At 54.4% G+C, this 19,841-nt stretch overlaps 7 protein-coding genes across 7 annotated transcripts; 3 read left to right on the forward strand and 4 right to left on the reverse strand.

Annotated features, from left to right (window-relative positions):
* Positions 1 to 313: 313 nt before the first annotated feature.
* On the forward strand, positions 314 to 1,944 carry BDY24DRAFT_435441 (uncharacterized protein). Its single transcript, XM_076644176.1, has 3 exons — positions 314 to 635; positions 722 to 982; positions 1,056 to 1,944. Exons 1-3 carry the CDS (start codon positions 333 to 335, stop codon positions 1,767 to 1,769), a joined length of 1,278 nt encoding a protein of 425 aa, XP_076495305.1. The 5' UTR covers positions 314 to 332; the 3' UTR covers positions 1,770 to 1,944.
* A 1,257-nt stretch (positions 1,945 to 3,201) lies between these two features.
* Positions 3,202 to 5,753, forward strand: BDY24DRAFT_393385 (uncharacterized protein). Its single transcript, XM_076641042.1, has 8 exons — positions 3,202 to 3,438; positions 3,567 to 3,717; positions 4,174 to 4,306; positions 4,407 to 4,593; positions 4,685 to 4,771; positions 4,855 to 4,964; positions 5,078 to 5,169; positions 5,345 to 5,753. The coding sequence occupies exons 1-8, from the start codon at positions 3,344 to 3,346 to the stop codon at positions 5,540 to 5,542; spliced, it is 1,053 nt and encodes a 350-aa protein (XP_076495306.1). The 5' UTR covers positions 3,202 to 3,343; the 3' UTR covers positions 5,543 to 5,753.
* Positions 5,754 to 6,085: 332 nt separating this feature from the next.
* MGR2 (Mgr2p) lies at positions 6,086 to 7,156 on the reverse strand. Its single transcript, XM_076641043.1, has 5 exons — positions 7,023 to 7,156; positions 6,920 to 6,942; positions 6,799 to 6,851; positions 6,635 to 6,715; positions 6,086 to 6,396 (listed from the first exon to the last, which is right to left on the reverse strand). Exons 1-5 carry the CDS (start codon positions 7,072 to 7,074, stop codon positions 6,231 to 6,233), a joined length of 375 nt encoding a protein of 124 aa, XP_076495307.1. The 5' UTR covers positions 7,075 to 7,156; the 3' UTR covers positions 6,086 to 6,230.
* Positions 7,157 to 9,034: 1,878 nt separating this feature from the next.
* Positions 9,035 to 12,327, reverse strand: SYO1 (Syo1p). Its single transcript, XM_076637905.1, has 12 exons — positions 12,236 to 12,327; positions 11,998 to 12,163; positions 11,713 to 11,888; positions 11,549 to 11,636; positions 11,347 to 11,477; positions 11,165 to 11,277; positions 10,848 to 11,090; positions 10,618 to 10,769; positions 10,357 to 10,528; positions 9,542 to 10,290; positions 9,270 to 9,455; positions 9,035 to 9,193 (listed from the first exon to the last, which is right to left on the reverse strand). The coding sequence occupies exons 2-12, from the start codon at positions 12,148 to 12,150 to the stop codon at positions 9,089 to 9,091; spliced, it is 2,268 nt and encodes a 755-aa protein (XP_076495308.1). The 5' UTR covers positions 12,151 to 12,163; positions 12,236 to 12,327; the 3' UTR covers positions 9,035 to 9,088.
* A 2-nt stretch (positions 12,328 to 12,329) lies between these two features.
* Positions 12,330 to 13,841, reverse strand: BDY24DRAFT_393392 (uncharacterized protein). Its single transcript, XM_076641044.1, has 2 exons — positions 12,746 to 13,841; positions 12,330 to 12,617 (listed from the first exon to the last, which is right to left on the reverse strand). Exons 1-2 carry the CDS (start codon positions 13,771 to 13,773, stop codon positions 12,407 to 12,409), a joined length of 1,239 nt encoding a protein of 412 aa, XP_076495309.1. The 5' UTR covers positions 13,774 to 13,841; the 3' UTR covers positions 12,330 to 12,406.
* A 63-nt stretch (positions 13,842 to 13,904) lies between these two features.
* Positions 13,905 to 16,473, forward strand: BDY24DRAFT_393394 (uncharacterized protein). The gene is made up of 9 exons (XM_076641045.1): positions 13,905 to 14,265; positions 14,333 to 14,402; positions 14,499 to 14,540; positions 14,661 to 14,777; positions 14,888 to 14,924; positions 15,047 to 15,624; positions 15,707 to 15,928; positions 16,025 to 16,103; positions 16,175 to 16,473. Exons 1-8 carry the CDS (start codon positions 13,985 to 13,987, stop codon positions 16,049 to 16,051), a joined length of 1,374 nt encoding a protein of 457 aa, XP_076495310.1. The 5' UTR covers positions 13,905 to 13,984; the 3' UTR covers positions 16,052 to 16,103; positions 16,175 to 16,473.
* A 56-nt stretch (positions 16,474 to 16,529) lies between these two features.
* Positions 16,530 to 19,594, reverse strand: BDY24DRAFT_393396 (uncharacterized protein). The gene is made up of 8 exons (XM_076641046.1): positions 19,384 to 19,594; positions 19,222 to 19,287; positions 18,719 to 18,970; positions 18,298 to 18,644; positions 17,644 to 18,218; positions 17,465 to 17,519; positions 16,865 to 17,353; positions 16,530 to 16,724 (listed from the first exon to the last, which is right to left on the reverse strand). Exons 1-8 carry the CDS (start codon positions 19,436 to 19,438, stop codon positions 16,587 to 16,589), a joined length of 1,977 nt encoding a protein of 658 aa, XP_076495311.1. The 5' UTR covers positions 19,439 to 19,594; the 3' UTR covers positions 16,530 to 16,586.
* Positions 19,595 to 19,841: the final 247 nt, after the last annotated feature.

Raw genomic sequence — 19,841 nt, forward strand, 5'->3', positions numbered from 1 at the left:
CAGCTTCCAGTCCAAAGAGGGGGTGGGAGAAGGGAGGTTGAGCTCAATGCGAGAGTGTGATGGTTTGGAGGAGGAGGGAGGGGACGTGAGCTTCCCTCCTTCCCTTTCTTGAAGCCTGCAGCCTTCATTTTTGGTCGAGTCATGAATTTGGTACCGAAGTTGAATCTAGACATCTAAACTTAAGAGCCCTGTGAAAAAAAGGGTCCGATAAATTTGCTGCCGAGCGAGAGAACGCGTAGTTGAGCCAGACTTCGAAGTCGACGAGCTCAACACCCCCCCTTCCTTCTTTCTGACGTCCACTCTCTTCCCTCCCTTCTTCTCTTCTTCTAGTTATGCAACCCCCTTCTTCTTCTTCTTCAGCTCCATCCGTCGAGGAGCTTCAGCAGCAAATCAACCAACTCAAGCAGGACGTCTCGACGCTCCAGAAACAAAACGAGAAGCTCGACGACGAAAGGGACACCCTTCTGGGGATCGCTGCTCAAGCAGTTCGCATCCTCAAGCTCCAGCGTCGAACCCTACAGCCGGAAGGCTTCTGGATTATCGAGCAGGACGTTCCCTTGATGAAGAAGGTGCAGCGTCTTGCAAGAAGAGGGGAGCCTGTGGAGGATAAAGAGTACAAGAAGAGGTGGACGAAGGTGAGACCCGACCTTTTCTCGTTTCGTCTTGCTCGCCCTCGCCGAAAAAGCTGATCGGAGGGACTTGTATCGGTACTTTCTCACAGATTGATCGATACAGTCGTCAAAACGATCGCGTTCCGAACTTCTCCTCTCGAGCAGAAGTCAAAGCCTACGTTGGGTTCAAGCCTTTCCTCCGATCCTTCCCTCTCGAGATCTTCGAAGCCATCATCCTTTTCGGAGATCAGACAGCTCTGGCACGAGCCTCACAGGCGAGCCTCGCTTGTCTACAGCTCTTCAGTCCAAGGCTACACCGTTCGGTCAAGGTCCAAGACCATGAGTCGTTGGAGAAGATGTTCTGCCAAAGAGTCAGTTCGTTCGCCCTTCTTCCCCCTTGTTCTTCCCCGCTGATGATCTGCCTATCTCTTCTCGCTATCCCAGCTACTCCCATCGTTACCTCGCCTGAATGAGAGCCTGTCCCTCAACACCATCCGCTCCCTCGAAGTCACGCTGTCAGCTCTTCAGGACGCCCAGATCTCCTCCGATCGCCTGGACGGTCGAGTTCGCCTCGACAAGCTCACCATCATCATGGATATGTATCCATATGAGGACGACGAGGACGATTACCCATCTTTCGACTTCATGGCTTTCGACCTTGGATCCGTGCTCCTCTCCAAACTGGATCCAACGGAACTGGTCGTCAAGGTTGACCACGGCGAGGTCGACTCCCACTGTCTCGCTTATCGGCTCTCAACAGAAGCTGCGACCGCAATCTCAAGCTGGACGCGTCTTCGAACGATCTGCTTGTACTCCGTCGATCTCTTCTGGGGAGACGAAGATGCGTTGTTGCACGACGCGTCCGACGGAGTCAGTTTCCTCGGAGTGGGAGGAGAAGAACCCATCGCCTCGACGGATCTGTCCCTCGTCTGGGACATCACCTCGCATGACTCCGATCTCCCTTGCTATGGATGGGGCAGCATCATCGATCTCCTCATCAAACGAGACGAGATCCTCTTCCATTCCTCCATCACCTCGATCATCGTTCGCGTCAAGACCCAGGAACAAGCTCAGAAGCTACAGGAGAGCATGAGAGTTTGCGAAGGACTACTTCCTCCCCGCCTCAGAGTTCTCTTCGCCGGTCAGGAGCAGCCGTAGCAGGATCGAGACCATCTCTCGTCGGATCGTCGTCGCGTCAGACTCTCGATTTCGGATCCCTCACCCCTTTTTCATCTGCCTTCCCTTTAATTTCACCAACCATTCCTACCAAGACCATGTTTGTCGTTTTTCTCTTGGTCCTCTAGCTTCTCTTCCCTTCTCCCTTCTTCCATAGCTCCTCCTTCTCTTCATTTTGCTTTTTCGCTCCCTCGTCCTTCATTCTCGCTCCTTCTGATCTATCTCTCTTCTCTCTTCGCTTTTCTTATATGAATCTATTCGATTTATGGTTGATTTAGTCCGACCTCCCCTTTTCCCAAGCTGACTTGAACGAGATGAGTCCAAATCGAGCTCGCTTCAAAGTTGACTTTGCTCGTTGACTTTGACGACGAGGCAAGGCTCCAAAGGATGCTGGAGGATAAACGCTGGATGATCCGGCCATTTAAGACTGCGATGATGCGAGAAGGAGATCGTGCAGGGAAGAAGGCAGGAGGGAGCCCGGGAAATCAACGAGACAATAATCGCATCGCAACGACGTGTTGTCATCCTGGAGATCGAGCAGCGACAACAGGTTCGAGAGTCACCTCTGTTTCGATCAATGAGCGAAGAATAAATCCTGGTCTGGCCTTGCTGTCCACCTTCAGCTGAGCTGAAGGAGGAAAGAAAGGAGAAAAGGGAGGCGACCTGAGGATCGACTCAACTCGAGTGGAGCGAAAAGAGGTGAGAGATGTGACGAGACGGCTTGAATCGAGGCAGGCCTAGAGTAGAAGTACGCAAGGGACACTTGGATGCGTCAGAACTAAAGAACGAAGACCTAAATCTCTGAGAACCGAATAACAGAATCAAAGAACCCAAGACAAACGACGCGTCGAGGCTCGAGCTGAAGAGAAAAACGAAAGAGTCAGCCCTCTTTCAGGAAACCGTAGGCTCTGAATCTCAATGGGATACTCCTCACCACTATATAACCTAGTCGTCCATCAATCTCCCGAACTGATCTCTCTTCAGGAGGATCCGAGAACGGCGATCCTCCTTGACTCTTCTCGTCGTTGGTGACGGGTCGCTTTCGGAAGGGAAGTGCTGCCGTTCTACAACGAATCTCCGAGTAAGAGTAGAGAAGGGAGATCGCGAAGTGAAGTATGTTCCAGCTTGAGGTCTGATGGCGGAGAGGGGTCGAAAAGAGAGAGAGAGAGAGAGAGAGAGAGAGAGAGGGGGGCTCACCAAGGATCTCTACGAGACGTTCCCAGATCGATACCTGCCTGTTGGATGTGTGTGCTCGAAATATCTCGAGCTCAACACTGAGATGAGAATAGAAGGAGTGGTCGAGGGTTGAGCGACGCGTCCTTGTTTCGGTCTTCCTCTCCGATTTCTGTCCTTTTTTCCCACAACTGCCTGTAAGTTTGACTCCTCTATCATCTCTTCGACTTTCGACCAAGTACGACCTGAAAATCTGGAGAAAAGAAAGCAAGCTCGTCGTCACTGCGACCTCGAAACGCAGCCCTCGAGCTCGTCCTTCCTCGATCCCTCCAACGTTCACCTCCTCTTTCCTTCCTCTCTTCTCTCGGCCCTCCTCCCTCAAGATGTTACCGCCCTCTCTCCTCCTCCTCATCCCTCTCCTCACAGCTCTTCCTCGTCAAGTGCTGGCAGCGAGACAGAGCGAGAACGGGACGTGCTAGTGAGTCCTCCCTTTCCCTTCCCCTCTTCAGCCTCCTCCCCTTCCCTTTACCTCGCCTTCTCTTCTTGCCTCGCTCTCTCGTCGGCTCTAGATTGCTGACTTTTGTCTCTCTTTGCTTGCTTCTCCAGTCTCCCTGGATACTACAATCCTCAAACGCACGCTTTCACGGATGGGTGCGACGCTCAGACCTACTGTGGAACTCCTCCTGGACCAGAATACCCTGGGTACGGAGTTGCGGATACCTACATCTGTCGGACGAGAGGCTGTAGGAAGGATGAGGTGAGTCTCGTTCCATGCTCGGGAGGAGGCTGAGAAGGAGGGAGGGAAGGAGGTCCTTTGTTGGGATCGAGTCGGCCCTTGTTCAAGCCTCGGGTGACGAACGAGGGAACTTGTAGGGTTTATTGGAGGGTAGAAGGGAGCTCATGTACTCAGAGGGTAGCCTCGAAGAGCTCGGGTTCGCGAAGGAGCGGTCGAGCGGCTGGGAGACTGGAGGAGGAGCTCGACAAGCGACGTCAACCCTCCTCCTTCCTCTCTCTTTCTCGTCCCCTCCCCCCTCTTCCCTCACTCGAGCCTCCATTCTGAGCTCTTGTCACGCCCTCAGCTTCTCGCTATCACCCCTACATCCTTGAGCTCGAAGCAGCCGACGATGGTTCAGCTCTCCCTTCGCGGCGAACCTCAAAAACAGTCGAGCTCACTTCCTTCCTCCATCCTCCTCCCCCTTCTCCTCCTCTTCAGTACCCCTTCGGCTACGGTCAAGAAAACGATACCATCCCAGATATGTGCCCATCAGGTCAAATCTGCCCAGACAACATGGCAGGCTGCGAGGAACAGGTTCCAGTCGGGTCGCCATGTCGGCTCGCTCGAGACGGTTCGTCCCCCTTCCTCCTCTCTTCTTCTCTACCGCCCAAGCTCTCATAAACCTTTTACCCAACTCACACATCGTCATTGGTTCTGATTCGTTTCCCCAGACGAATGCCAACCACCGTCGAACGCAGACGAGCTTCGATCCTCTCTCAACGTCGACGGAGCCATCTGCCTCAACCAGCAGTGCTACTACTCGGACGTCGTGGTGGGGGATACGTGCATCGTCGAGAACATCAACTACATCACTTTCTTGGCTGGGGTGATGGTTTCGGATATTAGGTCGAAGGACAAGTGAGTCGCTGCTTCGTCGACAAAAGGAAGGAAGTCGAGCTCACCACCTTCCCTTTGTCTTTCGCCCTGCTGCTTTGCTCCTTTCGCTCAGCTGTCGGACAGGAGGGTACTGTGATGGAACGTCGAGAGTGTGTGTCGCTACTGTAGCTATTGGAGCTTCGTGTGATGCCGATAAGAAGTGAGTTTTGATCTCTTATTCGTTTCGTTTCGACGCGTCCACCTTCTCACCTTCTTTCCTCTCTCCCTTTTTCGCGTCGTCAGGTGCGACACGTACAACTGTGGACCATCCGGTGTATGTGTTCCTCCTGCGGACTCAGCAGACTCGCCGGCGAGCTGGGTCTACGCTGTTGTGGGGGTGGGAATCGTTCTTGGTGAGTTCGTTTCGTTTCTCTCCCTCTTTCTCTTCCCGCCCCATCCCCGCTCCTTCTATTCTCCCTGGTTCCTCGACTCAAGTACTAACTCTCTTTCGTTCATCGCCTTTCAGTAATCTTCGGAACCCTCACCGGTCTCTACTTCATCCATCGTCGATCTCGAGAGGAGTACCAAGTCAAACTCGAACAGTACTACACTGAGCAGGTTCGTCCCCAGTTCTTCTCTCCTTCTCCATTTCATGATCTCACTCCCAACTGATACATATCTTACTTGCCCTCTTCTCCTTCTTCTACCATCCTTTCTTGCCTCAACCCGCCCTCCTCTTCTTCCCCCTGCCTCCCTCCCCTCCCCAAATCCCCCCACGCCTCGCTTCCACCAGGTTGCCTACCGAGAATCCCTCTTCTCCCTCTCTCACACCCGAGACTCCCTCCTCTCCCTTCCCAAAAACACCCACCCAGACGTGGCGAGACAGAGCTTGCTCGTCCCGAGTCAGCCTTATTCGGACGAGGCGTCGAATCAGTTCCAGGGTGGCAGGAGTCCGAGAGATCACAGGGATGGGGACTACAACTCGAAGTAGACACTTTCTTTCGAAGGCTTGCTGGTTCGTTACGTTGGGTGAGCGCGTGAGCGGGTGGGAGGGACGACGACGTTCCGTTTCCTTCGTATTTTTTTCGGTTCGTAGAGGTCGCTGTTGCATCTTGGACTTTATCTTTCTTCATGGACACACTTTCGTTTTATCTGCTTTTAATTGCTTGTTTCAGCCTGCTTATCTACTACTTTCACCCAGACCGTTGAACCTTTGAAGGAGGGTCGCGACGCGTTCTTTTCTGTCTCCTCTTCTTTCACGGGGAGTCCAGCTTTTCGTCTCCTCCCGACTCCTCAAACATCGCTTCATAGCAGGAGGACTTACTGACCAGCCCGCAGTCTCTTGCTGGATTCTATGCACGAGATGGAGGAAGAGAGGGAAGCGAACGACTCCGACGACGGTTCGTTCGACACTCTCTGTCTCCCACCACTGCGAGAGGATCGACTAGCACTCTAGCACCAAACCGAAGATGTACACATGCTCCGCTCAGGCAGATTCTCTCCGATCGCTTTCCCTCTCCTTGACGAGAAAAAGGCAAAAAAAGTCATAAAACCCCGTTCCCCTATCCCTCCCCTCCCACCCCTTCTGCCAGCCCTGCTTCTCCCCGTGGCCCAACCCCCACCTCCCCCATCCCCTCTATCCTCAAACGCGTTCTTTTTTTCCATTCGCTTCGTCCGGTCTACAGTGATGAGCGACCGGCGACGGGAGCAGCCGCATCCCTCTTCCTCAACCACTCCCTGCCTTCCTCCCTGGAAGCGATCCTCAGCCTGACGAGTTTGTCTTCCCGGAGAGCTTGGGAGATGGAGGTTGGGGAAGAGTCGGATCGGATCACGGAACCGATTGACCTGGAGTTGAGGTGGGAGGGAAGAAGGAGGGAGAGGAAGGGGACATGGTTCGAACGAGAACGGAGGAGGATCGATGCGAAGGCGAGAATGACGAGATGGAGATTAAGAAGAGCAGAGAGAAGGGGAAGAGAAGAAAGGAATCAGCTACAGCTCGAGAAAAGTGTGAAAGAGAGAGAAGATGGGGGAAAGCGAGCGAGAAGGTCGAGCTCAAAGGAAGGGAAACCGAAGCTCAACTTACATGAAGAAACCAAACGTCGCCGCCGAGGAAAGCATGTACTGGGACATGGTGTGTAGAGGTCCTTTAGGTCCAGCTCCACCTCTACAGAATGCATCCTCAGTCAGTTTCGATCTCTACGAAGGGAGAAAGGAGAAGGAGGCAGGAGAAGGAAGGGAGGGACCGACCTCAAAACGGTGAACCCTCCGAAGATGAAGCCCATGCTCAGTCCAACGGTGGTCTAGAAACGAAGCAAAACTTATCAGCTTCAGAACCCATCGACGCTGAACGAAAAGATAGGGGACGAACACCCATGATAGCTCCCATTTTGACTTTGAACGAAGGGAAAGAAAGGAAGGTCAGCTCCTTCGTCCTTCCGTTCTTCTTCCGATTCGAGGCGAGCTCGACTCACATTTGTCGAACATCGAGGGCTGACCACCCATGGCTACTGGAGGAGGAGGCATTTCTGAAGGAAGGGAAGTGGGTTGAAAAGGTGAGAGGGTCGGGTTCGAGGGTGAGAGTTGGAAGGGAAGGAGGAACAGAGGAGGAAGGCGAAGGTCGAAAAGGTGAGCTCGGCGAAAGGGTGGGATGTCTAGGGAAGGAGGAGTCCAACGGTCAGGTAGATTTTCTCTCTTCCTGAGATAGTTCACAATCCGTTTAGTTTCGAGGGACTACTGAAGAATTTGAAGATTCGAGGGAGCAGATCTGACGAACGAGGCGAAGAAAGGGGTCGACTCTCGTCGTTTCCCTCCTGACGGCCACCATCTCCTTCTCCTTCCTTCCTTCCCGTCGTTCTATTCCTCTCTCTGCCCTCCTACATCCGAGCTTCGTCTGTCTCGTCTACCAGCTTGTGGATGACTCGATACATATCAGAATCGAGCCCATCCAAGAGGGGAGTACGAGACGACGTCGCTTTCCTTCCTTTCTCCACTTCGTATCTTCACCTCTTCAGACCTCTATCCTCTCTCGCCATATTCGGTGGGAAGGGAGGTTGGAGGGCACTTGAGTTGAGGGGAATTGGAAGGTTTGGTCGAGTGGAGGAGAGAGTCGAGAGTAGAAGGTTTTCGTTTTCGTTTTCGTTTTCGTTTCCTCTGCTCCTTTCTCTTTCTCTCGTGCGTTGGATCTTCTTGCGCCCCAGGCTCTCAGGCTCTTCTCAGAGGCATCTATCTGCCTGGGGCGACAGGAAGAGGGAGCACGAGTTCTGAGCAAAGGTCTGATCCAAGAGTCAGCTCGTCTTTTGTCGGGCGTTCCACTGTTCAGTACATTACTACGACGTCCGTTCCTGTTCCTTCTTCTTTTTGTGTATCAGTCCTCGTCTTCCTCAGTTATCCCGTCCATCCTCGAACGTCTCGAAGGCTCGAACCCTGCACGACGTTCGAAAAGGGCCGGTTTGTTGAGGTCGACGCGTTGCCCTCGATTCGTCGTTCTTTTCTTTCAAACTTCTTCTTGCCCTTTTTTCAATCAGCGGAGTCTGACCAGCTCGTCGAAACCATTTCATGTATGAGACGCTTTTCTGCCCCTCCTTAGCTGGAAGCGAGAATGGAGCGAAAGATTCCGAACGGAAAGCGGTCGACTCGAACGCGTCGAGGACTCGAGACGCATAAGAAACAAGTTCGTTCTTGCGTACGAGATCGATGGGTAGACGCGGTTCAAAGATGCGCATATCAGGGATGAAAGAGTAAAAAGAGACAGCTAGGCTAGAAAGAGAGATTCGACGAAGTAAACAGAAAGAAACCGACGCGACGGAAACCTAAGCCTCGCCTCCTCTCCCCATCAACCGAACACGAGAGCGACAGCGAAAGACGAAAGAAGGAATAGGACGGGATTTGTAGCGAGGGGAAGGGATCGAGAACGGTTGTGGAGTATAAGATCCGACGCGACGACGACGACGGGAAAGGAGGAGAAGGAAGGTGTGAGAGGAGTCGAGGGTCGGGCTGCTGGTTTGCGAGGAGGATGAATGCGTGCCGAGGGTGGGCTGGATCGAAGGTAGGAGGATGAGGAAAGTCCTGTCGTCTAAGTGAGGCTGCTGCTTCCAAGGGCTGATGATTTGGAACGGTTTTCCACGTTCCGACGGGAAGTCCTGAAGAAGCCTCCTTTTCTCGTCCGAAATCACGATGAAGTCTCGTTCGATTCTAGGTTGAAGACTGGTCGACTAGAGAGAAGGAACGGGATCGTGTCGCACAACCTGAAGGAGCAGATAGAAACACGAAGTTGGGGGGGGGGGGGGACGCGTCGGGCAGGGAGAGGAGACGTTCTTTTTGCTCGTTTCGTACTCAGTCCCATCGCTTAACAGCACTTTAGTAGCCACCGTGATAGTTTCGTATATCGTTGCTTCCCCCTTGATACCTCTGTTTTTTCTCGAAGAATTTGCGTCGCCTCCTGTCCCCGTCCGTTTGCGTTGTTACTCATTTAGCTTAGGAAGGAGGCAAGATATATCCACATAGGTATCATCAGATCAAGATCAAACTGAGAAGAAATCTAAGCGACGCTCCTCCTGTACTTGATGAAAGCAGCCAAGTTCTCGTACGCCTCGTCCGCTCGAGCTCGAAGCTCAGGGTTCTTCCTCTTGTCGATTCCACGGGTCTGCATAACAAACGAAAACGAAAGGTCAGCGAGAAGTAATTTCAGAGAGAGATGAGCGAAGGGAAGGAAGACTCACGATAGCTCGAACTTTAGAAACGCTCGACTTGAGACCCTCGACGAAAGAACCCTTCCTGAAGACCTCGACGTCCCATGGAGCAGTCTCGTCGGCGTAGATGTCGAAGATTCCGTTGAGAGCGGCGACCATCGAGTCGGGGGAAGGGGAAGGTCCAGTGATGATGCTGAGGAGGTAGGTTCCGATGAGCTGTGGGTGGAAAGAAGAAAAAGGGAATCGACGCGTCAGTTTCGAAGCGAGGTTGGACTCGACGCGAAAAGCCTCGTTGAACTGACCTTGTTGTTCTGAACCGTCTGAGCGGTAACATCCACATCCTTCATGGCCAACGAACTCAACGTTCCGAGAGCCCGAACCTTCAAACTCTCCCTCAACGAACCCTTGTGAGCTCCAATCAGCTGCTCGACCTGTCCCTCTCCAACGTTCACTCCTCCCCTCGTAATTCCCGCAACACCCATCAACCCACCCAAGCAGACCTCGAGAATCTCAGCTCGCATCTCCTGACCCTTCACGCTCAGGATCTCCGGTCCAGGAGCGACGACTCCCGCGACGGCGAAGAGACCGTTCCAGATGGGTTGGAGGGACTCTCGGGAGTGGGCGAAGAAGGCCGTCCAGGTTGCGGAGATGAACTCTGGGGAGGTGGAGGCTGGGATGAAGAAGGTGATGGACATGAGGAGGTTGTTGAGGGTCTCGAGGGATCGGAGGTGGATGGTGGAGAGCAGGGAGGTGGTGGGAGGGTGGGAGGAAGGGAGGGACGAGGGGGTTTGAGTGGTTGTGGAGATGGGGAGGAAGGAGAGGGGAGTAGGGTTGGAAAGGGCGAGGAGCCGAGTTGGGAGATTGAGAGTCGAGAGGAGGGTGATGAGGGTTGTAGGGAGAGGGAGGGAAGAGTCTTCGGACTCGACGATGAGGGAGATGTCGGCGGGCTGTTCTCGTCCTTGAGCGATCAGATCCTCCTCGTCCATCTCCTCGTCCTCGTCCTCCATCATTTCGTCGTCTCCATCAGCTCCTTCAGGAACAACTTCCTCGTCTGTTCGAAAGTGGAGCAGCAAGGGTCAGATTCGTATTCAGAACGAAACTCTGGAACGAGACTCACCATCGTCCTCGTCCTTGTCCTCAGGGACCTTCGAGCAGATTCCCATCAACACCTCGAGTCCGATCTGAAGGGTCGTCAACTTCTTCTCGATGGCTTCCAGAGACCTCTCGGACTCGGTCTTGTGGTCGGACTTGGGGTCCTTGAGCTGAGCAGCGATGGTAGCGGCGTCGGGCTGAAGTCGAAGGGAAAAACGCGTCGCGTGGAGACGAGTCAATTCCAGTTTGGGAAGGCTTCGAACGGGGGAGGGATTTGGACACTCACGAGATCGGCAGAGAGACTGGTAACTTCCTCCGAGATCTTGGCGAGATCGAGATCGAGAAGTTGGTCGAGGAGAGGAATGATCAGGGTCTTCTCGAGGTCGAGAGCGGCGACGGGGAGAAGAGGAGGGAGAGGCGAGATGTGTCGGATGGTTCCTATCAAAGCGATCGCAAGGATGGTTAGTCCAGTTCCTTCTCTACCTTGGGAGCTGAGACAGGGAAAGCTGAACTCACCAGAAGCCAGAACCCTCAACAGCAAATCGCTCTTCTCCTCCTGCTCAACGGCGGAACCCTCAACTCCAGTCATACCCTCAGCCTTTCCCTTCCCCTTCTTGGCCTTCTCCTCCTCCTCCTCCGAGAGCTCGTTCTTTCCTCCGAATCGAATCACGTCGACGAGAGTGTTGATCCACGATCCGTCCGAACGAAGGTGGGCGACGGCAGCGGGGTTGTCGTCGGTGAGGACGTAGAGGCAGTGGGCTGGAGGAAGACGAGAACGCGACTGTCAGTGAAGGGATTGATTAAATGAGGAGGGAGAAGGGTTTCAGACTCACCAGCCGAAGTGACGAGTCGAAGAGGGAGAGCTTGTCGCGACGAGAGGAACGAGAGAAGGAAAGGGGTGAGAGTAAGGTTGTTGACGGCGGTGAGAGCTCGCTCGGAGGTTTCACTGCAGGATCCAAGGTGGAAGGGAGTCAGATCGAGCTAAAGATGGACAAAGTATAGTTTAGAAGCTCACCTGAGGCACCAGAGGATGGTGATGACATTCTCGGCGAGGTCGAAGACGAGCTTCCTCTTTGCGATCTCCTCGAAGTCCTTCTTGACGTCCACAGGAGCAGCAGAGAATATCCGATCGAGAGTTCCAGAGATCTGGATCGATGGAAACGAAATGGAGATCAGCTTCTAAGACTCGAACTGGAAAACGAAGGAACGAAGCTCACCTGTCCGATGAGAGTGGTCAAAGGCGAGAGAACACCCTTGTTGTAGACCTCAGCACAAAGATCATAACCTCCATCGATACATAGGTTCCTATATTGACCCAAAAACCAATCTAAATCAGCTTCAAACTCTTCGACGAGAGGGAGGGAAGGTGGAAAGAACTGACCTCAAAGCTCCAGCAGCCTCGACGACAACGTCCTCCGTCGAATCCGTCAACCTCGTAATCAGAGCCCCGACGATGTTCTTTCCCTGGAGCAACCTTCTCGTCGAAGGATCGTTCTGGATGAGGTTGGATACAGCTGCACAGGCCCAGACTCGGTCGGCGGCATCAGGAGCAGAGAGCTGGCAGCAAGAACGAAGGGAAGGGAAGGAAGGGGAAAGGTCAGCTTCGAGCTCGCACCTCTCCTTCCTTTGCTCACCCCAGCCTCAGTTCCAAGCAAGAAAGACGTACCTTCTCGATGATGGGGAGAAGAGCTTGTTCCTTCGCAGGGTGAGCTTTAGCGGATCCAGCTCCTTGTCCGAGATGAGCGTCTGGGACTCGAACAGGGTTGTGTCGAGCTTCTCGACGGTCCTGCTTCTTTTTCGTTTGCTGTTGTTTGCCCATCGAATCGAGAGCTCTACAAAAAGAAGAGGGAGGTTAAAGGTTAGCGAACGGTCGAAAGTCTGTAGCGAGATAGGCGCGGGCTCACTTTAGTGGGTTGGAGGGAGAGGGAAGGGGTGAAAGTTGGAGAGGTGAAGCGAGCTCATCCAAATCTGAGAAGCTTGGTCGGACGCACAGTCGAAGTTGCGTCGCGTCGAAGAAAAAAGACCCGAGGAGAGGCAGATCTTTCGAGGAACACAGAGTAGTAGCAGACCGAAGACTATTGATAATTTGTGGGTGGCGTACTACCGAGAGCAGCCGCCGTAGGGATAGGTTGCCCAGGCTTCCACTTCGGAGCCTTCCCTGGCAGGGATGCCGCCTTCTTCTCCTTCTTAGCCCTTTCAAGGGTTTCCTTCTTGGCCTTCTCCTCCATCTTGAGCTTCTCCGCCTTGACGACTGCGTCTCGAACTGACTTGATAGGTTGGAAGTAGCTGAAAAGAAGGAGGAAGGAAGAGAGGGAGAGAGAGAGGGAAAGTCAGCGTCGCCTTCGCTCGATCTTTCTTCGCACACGCTATCTAGAGACGAGAAGGAAGCAGAGACGAAAACATGGAGTACTCACAGCGTGACCCCTTCCCCAAGCACCTTATCCTCCTGACACTTCTCTGCTATATCCTTCAGCATCCCCTCAATCCTCTCGAGAGTCTCCTGCTTCTTTTCCTCCGTCACCTTGACCTTCTTCCCGTATTTCTTCGGCTTCATCTCCAGCGAGATCTTCTCCGAGTTCAGCAGACGGTCCCTAATCTGCTTCACTCGGTGGTTCAGATCGTTCTCCGCCATCACCCACGTCCCTTGAAAGTCCTTCGACTGAGCCTGATTCCTCAAGCCCGAGTGAGCTCCCAGAGCTCCGGGCTTGTTCTGCAGCGCCAGGACTCGAGCGACCTCCTTGGCCTTGTTGACTTGCTCGATCTCCATCTGGATGAGAGCTTGGGTTTCGAGGACTCGGAGGAGGGGGTAGGAGTCGGGGTTCTCTGGTGTTCCGAGGGAGATTCGAAGGAGGACGGGGGTGTGGGTTGGAAGGAGGGCTCGGAACTCTGGGAGTTGATGGACGGCGGAGAAGAGGATTGGAGGACGTGGGCGAGGGTCCTCTGGGAGGAAGGGTCGGACGACAAGGTCGTGAGGGATCTCGTTGCCTTTCAGGTTGCGTCCGAGGGATTCCCTGAGCTCCTTGAGATCACGGATCTGCTCTTCTTCGGGAGAGAGAGGAGGAGGTAGTGCCTTGGAGTCTGGTTCCGACGTCGTCCGTTCGTCTTCTTCGAGGAGATCGAGATGGGGTGGACGAGAAGATTCTTCGACGTCGTCCGTACGAGGGCGACGGGAGGAGGCGTGTCGTTGAGCTCGAGGGAAGGAGGAGGAGGACGAGGAAGATGGAGGTTGGAAGGATGAGCGAGGCGAGTTGAGGAGGTGGAGGTTGCGTGATGGAGTGGCGACGAGCCTGACGAGGCATCTTGACGAAGAAGTTGAGCTTCGAGCGAGGGAGGGAAGGATAGACATCGGGAGGAAGGAGGGAGGGAGGGAAGAAGGGAGGAGAGGGAGGTCGCCGCCTTTTGAAGCCTGCAGAGCGAGATCCAGGGAAAAAAAAGTCAGCATCTATAGCCCTGGCGTTGCTTCAGAGGAAGGGCTGATAACTACACACAAAAGAGAGGTTGGTAGTGATTCGAGATGAGCGTTGGGAGAAGGAGGGAGAGAAGAGAGCCTCTCCTCCTTTCCCTCCAACGCCACCAGCCTCCATCTCTGCCTCTTCTCTCATTTTCTTGCTCCTCGCCGCCTTCGTCAGCCTATAGGGCTCCCGCTCGCTCGCATGCATCGTCGTACTGCATCCACGGTCGACTCGCCAACGCTGGCTCAAGGTCCTTCCCTTCCTTCGCCAGCTCTCGAAGGGTCGTCGACTTCCCGCTCTCCTTCAGGACGAGCTCCTCCCCCTCCCATCGCTCTCTACGCCACTTCCTCACAGCTCTCCAATGGACTCCTCTCTCCCGCTACTCGATCACCGTCGATCCTTCAACAGCAGCAGATCAAGAGGAGAGCGAGCGATGTGAATCTAGCCATCGGCGAGCAGCTCGTCCGATACCTCGTCAGAACGTGAGCTCTTCTGTTTCTTCTCGCTGCTTTCTTTAGCCTCAAGCTGACTCGAACTTCAATTTGATAGCTCGGATGCTGTAGATGTGCCTAGAGTCGACGTGCTGGCAGAGGAGGGAGGTCGAACGATCTGGGGGAAGGTGAGCTCGCTTCCTCGACCCTTCCTTCCCTCCCCTTTACGCGTCGCTCAAGCTCACATCTCCGCGTTTCTGTCCTCACTTAACCCTCTCCTGTAGACTCGAGAGCTCCACCAGCATACCATCGTGTCAAAATTGGAGGTGCGTGCTTGTCTCTGGTGCTCTTTTCGCTGCGGCCATCGGTCGTCTCCAAACCCCTTCCTTTCCCCTGAGACTGATCTTTGGCCCTCCCTTTCTCTCGATGGCTTGCTTTCCGAGCAGGACTTGGACCATCCCTCGATATCCTACTCCTTAACGAGACCTATCACCCACTTCTCGCTGGCTATCAGCTCACCGTTGTTCCCCAGGAGCTCGTCAATCCCATTGAGGGTCGAACCTGTTCGTGCTCTCCTTCCCCTTCCTCTTCCCTCCCTCCGCCTTGACTTTGCTGCTTCCAGGAGCCGCTCCGAGACGATCGCTGACTTCTCGATGTTTTGGAACGATCACAGTTGCCTGACGAAGACGGAGGAGGAGTCGAGATTGAAGGTCCGTGCTTTCTTCTTGAGCTCTTCGTTTCAAGGTTTGAGACGCGTCGAAGCTCATCTTCTCCCTCTCCTGCCTCCTCCTCCCCCATTTCGTCTCTCCCTATCGCCCCTTCTTTCCTTCAGTCATCGTCTCTTGCCGAGTAGATCTCGAACGAGGTCTCCCTCCACCGACTCCAACCCTCACATCCCCTTCGACAGCAACGATTTCCTCCATCGCAACCTCTTCAGCGTTCACCTCTCCAACTACTCCCACGACATACCCACCAGCACCGCCTTCTCGCTTCTCCACCATCTCAGCATCCTCCTCTCGAACTTCGACCTCTTCCCTCTCTCCAACCGTCCGAGAAGCAACCATCGCCTCCCAATCCCTTCGCTTCACCGTCCTCCCAGCTCCCCATCCCCTCTTCCACCAACCTCCGGGATCGCACAACCATCATCTCTCAGTCCCACCGAGATTCGGAGGAGGCATTGGTCCAGGAGGAAGGGATCTTCGAGGGGAAGAGAGGATCCCTCTGAGTCCAACGCCGAGGAGTCTGGACGTTGGGTTCGGAGAGCAGGCTGAGCTCGGAGGGCCGACAGGAGCAGTCAGTAGTGGTTTGACTTGGGGAAGGAAGTTGGGAAGAGTGCTCGGAGGGATCGTTAGCGGGGTTAAGGGTGTTGCTGGGAGAAATCTTGAGGGAGCTGCGAAGTACAGGGGAAAGGTGAGTCGTCGCATCTTCTCGTCCGATTTGTTCGAAGAGGAGCGAAAGCTCACCTCGCCTTCCTTCCCTCTCTTTCAACCAGTCTTTCCATCTTCTCCCACCACCTCATCTCTTCCCAGCACTTCCACCACCCGCCATCAACCCTCGACCGATCCTCACGTTCCACGACACCACACCGTTCCTCTCTGCTACGACTCAAGGAGTTCTGATCGTCGACGAGGCTCTCGTTCGGGTGCTAGGAGTCGAGAGAGGGTTCTGGATCGCTGTAGCACTGGCTGCTCTCGAAATCGAGGAAGATAGAGAGGTGAGCCGGACTCTGTTTTCGACCTGGGGCCGAGAGAAAGAATCCAATCTGACGACGTCTCGTTCTTCTTTTTTCTTCCCTCCTTCGCTCGTGCAGGGATACCTCGCCGCCCAAGACGGTTAACTATCGTCTTGCCACCAACTCAAGACTCTTACTTCTCTCTTGCTTATATCTCGTGAGTCCTGCTTCGCTCTCTCCCTCCCGTCTCTCCCCAAATCGCTGACCTTCCCCGTTTCCCCTCTTCAGTTTCTCTCCTCTAGATAACCCCCGTTTCGCTCCCTCATTCACTCACTCACTCGCATCGCACTCATCAGCCTCCCCATCGATACCTTAGCCACTTTCGCTTACCTCGTCGCTTGCTTTCAGCTCGTCTCTCTTTGCTTCAATCGATACCTTCGCTTCGCTCCTACTTATCGCATTTTCTCTGTCGTCTTGCTTTCCTCAGTCTCGGTTTCGAAAAAGACGGCTTCCTACCTTCCCTCCCGCTGCATGCTCGTTCCCTTACTTTTACTTTGTTCCAGAGGGAAAGCGGGGAGACACAAACGATGCCCGACGCGTCTCAAGTTCAACTCGACTTGTCGTGTTTCAGCATCAATCAAACCGACCGAGCGTTCGTTACCACACCAATCAAAGATCAACCAAAGAACTACCGAAAAAATCAAGATCGTCTCGTCATATGGAAACTCCCCTCGTACCCGTGGTAGTTGAGCTCCGAGAAGGAATCCCTCCATCGTCCAACCATCGCTCCTCCTGCGACGACGTAGCCTCGGTAGAGCCATTTGCCTCTGCTGTCGGGCTGTGTGAACCGAAAAAGGGGAGGGAAAGGGAGGAATGAGAGGGGAGAGAGGAGGAGAAGAGTCAGCACTGAAGCTCGAAGCTGGACGCGTCGAACCTCCCTCGAAAAAAGAACGAAAAGAACAGAAGGTGAAGACTCACGTAGTACTCCTTCATCAACAAAATCATCCCGTCCCAACATCTCACCCTCCCGCTCACGTAGAACCTTCCCCAAGCACTATGCCCCGTCCCCGTCACGATGATCTCCAATCGCTCTTCCAGCTCCCTCCTCTTCCTTCTCTCCTTCTCTTTTCTCTCCAACTCAGCCTCATCACCACCCTGCTTCCCCTCCTTCCTCTCTTCCTCCCACCCTTCCCTCAAAAGCCTCTCCTCCTCCTCGCTCACGAGCGTATATCCCGGCACGCCTGTGAGGACTTCCGCGTCGAGGTTGGCAGGGGAGAGGGAGGTGGCAGTGGGAGTCGTCCAGGTTGGAGGGAAACCTGCGTTGAGAGCGGAGGGGTGGAAGGTCTCTAGAGGTGGTGAAGAGGAGGAGGAAGAGTGGGGGTGGGAAGAGGAGGAGGGAGGGAAGGGGAAGGGAGAGAGGTGGGAGGGTCGGAGAACAAGGGTTTCCGTTAGGCGCCAGATTTGGGGCTGGTAGGACAGAGGAGAGCAGAGATGGAGGTTAGTTTGGTTCCGAGGAGAGACGAGGAAAAAGTGAGAGAGAGTGGAAAAAGAGAGGAGACGAAGAACGACGCGACGAACCTGCAATCCAAAGGGACCTTCGTAAATCGCTCGAGTTCGTCCACTCAGCATGTCCCTACCGGACGTCAAGAAATAAAGAAGAAAGGCTCGTCAGCATGAGAACTCGACGCTGAACTCTGATCGAGGGCAGAAACGATCTCGAAACGAGAGCGAGCATGAACGTCGCGTCTGAAACTCACCTGTACGAATCAAAATCCAAGAACGCAAACTGTCCACCCCACACCCCTTCAAACATGCCTCTACATGTCCACACTCCCAACCCCTGCCCACCTCCCTCCTTTCCTTCTCGTCTCACAGGATCCAAACACCCGACCGCCCTCTCCCAATCCACATCGAAGTCCCTGCTCCGTCTCTTCACTTTTCCCCACCCTCCTTCCTCTTCCTCGTCGTGTCTCAACGCGTCACTCCTCGCACCCGCTTCGTAACTCGAAGTCGCAGCCGGCGTGGAAGTCGAAGAGAGACCAGGCGGCCCAACAGCGGGAGGGTGAAGCGCCGCGGCGACCGAGTTGTCGTCCGAAGGGAGGGAGCTGGCCACTCGAGCGAAGAAGGAGAGGAGAGCTGCTTGAGCTGAGATGGGTGGGGAAAGGGAGAGAGGTTGGGAGCCAAGGTGAGGGATGGTGATGAGGCGGGAGCGGAGGGTGAGGTCGGCGAGGAAGGGGTCGGGAGGTGCAGACGGTGAGGAGGAGGAGGAAGAGGGATTGGGAGCTGGGGAGGGGAGGTAGAGGTGCGTCCAGGGCGCGAGGAAAGCGTCGAACTGGTTGCGAGGCAAAACAAGAGGTTGAGGTCAGGGAGGGAGAGAAGATTTAGGGTTAGGGACAAAGAGAGACGCGTACCTTCTGAGCAGCAAACACAAACAACCTCAACATCGTCTGATTCTCTGCCTTCTCCGCCGCCGTCTCCTTGTTCAGACTCATCGCCGTCGAGCTACTATCGTTGAGGTACCAGAAGATCGACAGAGCGAGCGCGTTTCGAGTCGAATCGACGGGAAGGATTCGTCCAGCTGAAGCGACGGGATGAGCGGATTGAAGGACCGAAGTGTGGTTGGCGGGAGGTGCGGTGAAGGCGATGGGGTGGGAATTCAATGGAGTCGAAGGTTGAGGAAGGAGATAGAGTTTGGAGTATTGCTTGAGGAAGGAACGAGCGTTGGCGTAGGTGAGCAGGTGGTGAAGGTTCTTGCCGTCTGCGTCGAAGCAAGAGGGAAAACGTGGGCTCGGAGAGAGACGCATAATTACTAGAGAAGCACCCTGGACTTACCATTTTCCAAACACATCAACCAAAGCAGCCAGAGATCGTGTTCGAGCATATCCCCACTCGTTCCCGCTCGAATCCTCTTCAAGCACTCCCATCTCCTGACGAGTTCGTCGGCCAAGTGTCGAGCCGTATATCGATCGGGAGGGAAGCGACGGACGATGGCAGAGTAGTCGAACGTGGCTCGGAAGATTAGAGCGTAGAGATGAGGGAGGGAAGAGCGAGAGAGGGAGTGCGAGAGGTGTTTCGAGGTGAGCACTGACGAAAGGGAGGAGAGGGAGGGGGAAGTCAATTGACAAAAGAGCGAAGACACAGAGACGACGGGATCAAGTTGACGAGTAGAGGGAGAAGGCGAAAAGGAAGCTCTTTGCTTCTCTGGCAGAAAAACTTCCCTTCGTCGAGCAGAAAGATGGGTCGGTCCTACGAGAGAAACGAAGAGTCGGGCTCCTCGACCCGAGCTTCTCTTCTCCTCCTCCCTCGATCCTCTCCTGACTTTGCAGAGGACTCACAAAGACAAGCCAACCCTTTCGGAGGACCACTTGAGCTCGAAGTCGCTACGAAGAAAGCGATCGTCTCTGTGAATCGTCGAAGAAGAAGAGCCAAACAGTCAGCTTGGAAGGAAGGGAAAGCTCAACAGAGGGAGAAAGAGCGTCGCCGTTGCAGCGACTGACCTTGTACATCTACTGGAATCGAGTTGAGGGAGAGAGGAGGTCGCATATCTTGCATTCCAATGTCTTGTCGTTTTCCTGGGGTCGTCGTTGGTGGGAGAGAAGGAGAGCAAGGGAGGAGAAGGGAGGAGACCGAGGGCAAGGTCACGCTTTCGAATAGAGGCCAGCTTGAGCTCACGTTTTTTCTTTCCTTCCCACATCAACCACGATAGAGGCCGAAAGAAAATCTTCACCTCACCAACTCAAGCCGCCATGCTCGCTTCAACATCAACTCTCCCGCCCAACCCACCACCAGAAGGAAGCCGCTTGGAGGATCGAGAAAGGGGGGAGGAGGGAGGAGGAGGAGACGAAGGAGGCGACCTCGACCCTCTGCCTGAAGCTGAGATTCTACCTCCTCAAGTCATGCTGGATGAGTTGGAGGACGTTAATCTGCTAGGTGAGTGATTCAACTCATCTACGTC

The sequence above is a fragment of the Mrakia frigida genome (assembly GCF_051309035.1).
Source record: "Mrakia frigida strain ATCC 22029 unplaced genomic scaffold BDY24scaffold_21, whole genome shotgun sequence".
Classification (NCBI taxonomy): Eukaryota; Fungi; Basidiomycota; class Tremellomycetes; order Cystofilobasidiales; family Mrakiaceae; genus Mrakia; species Mrakia frigida.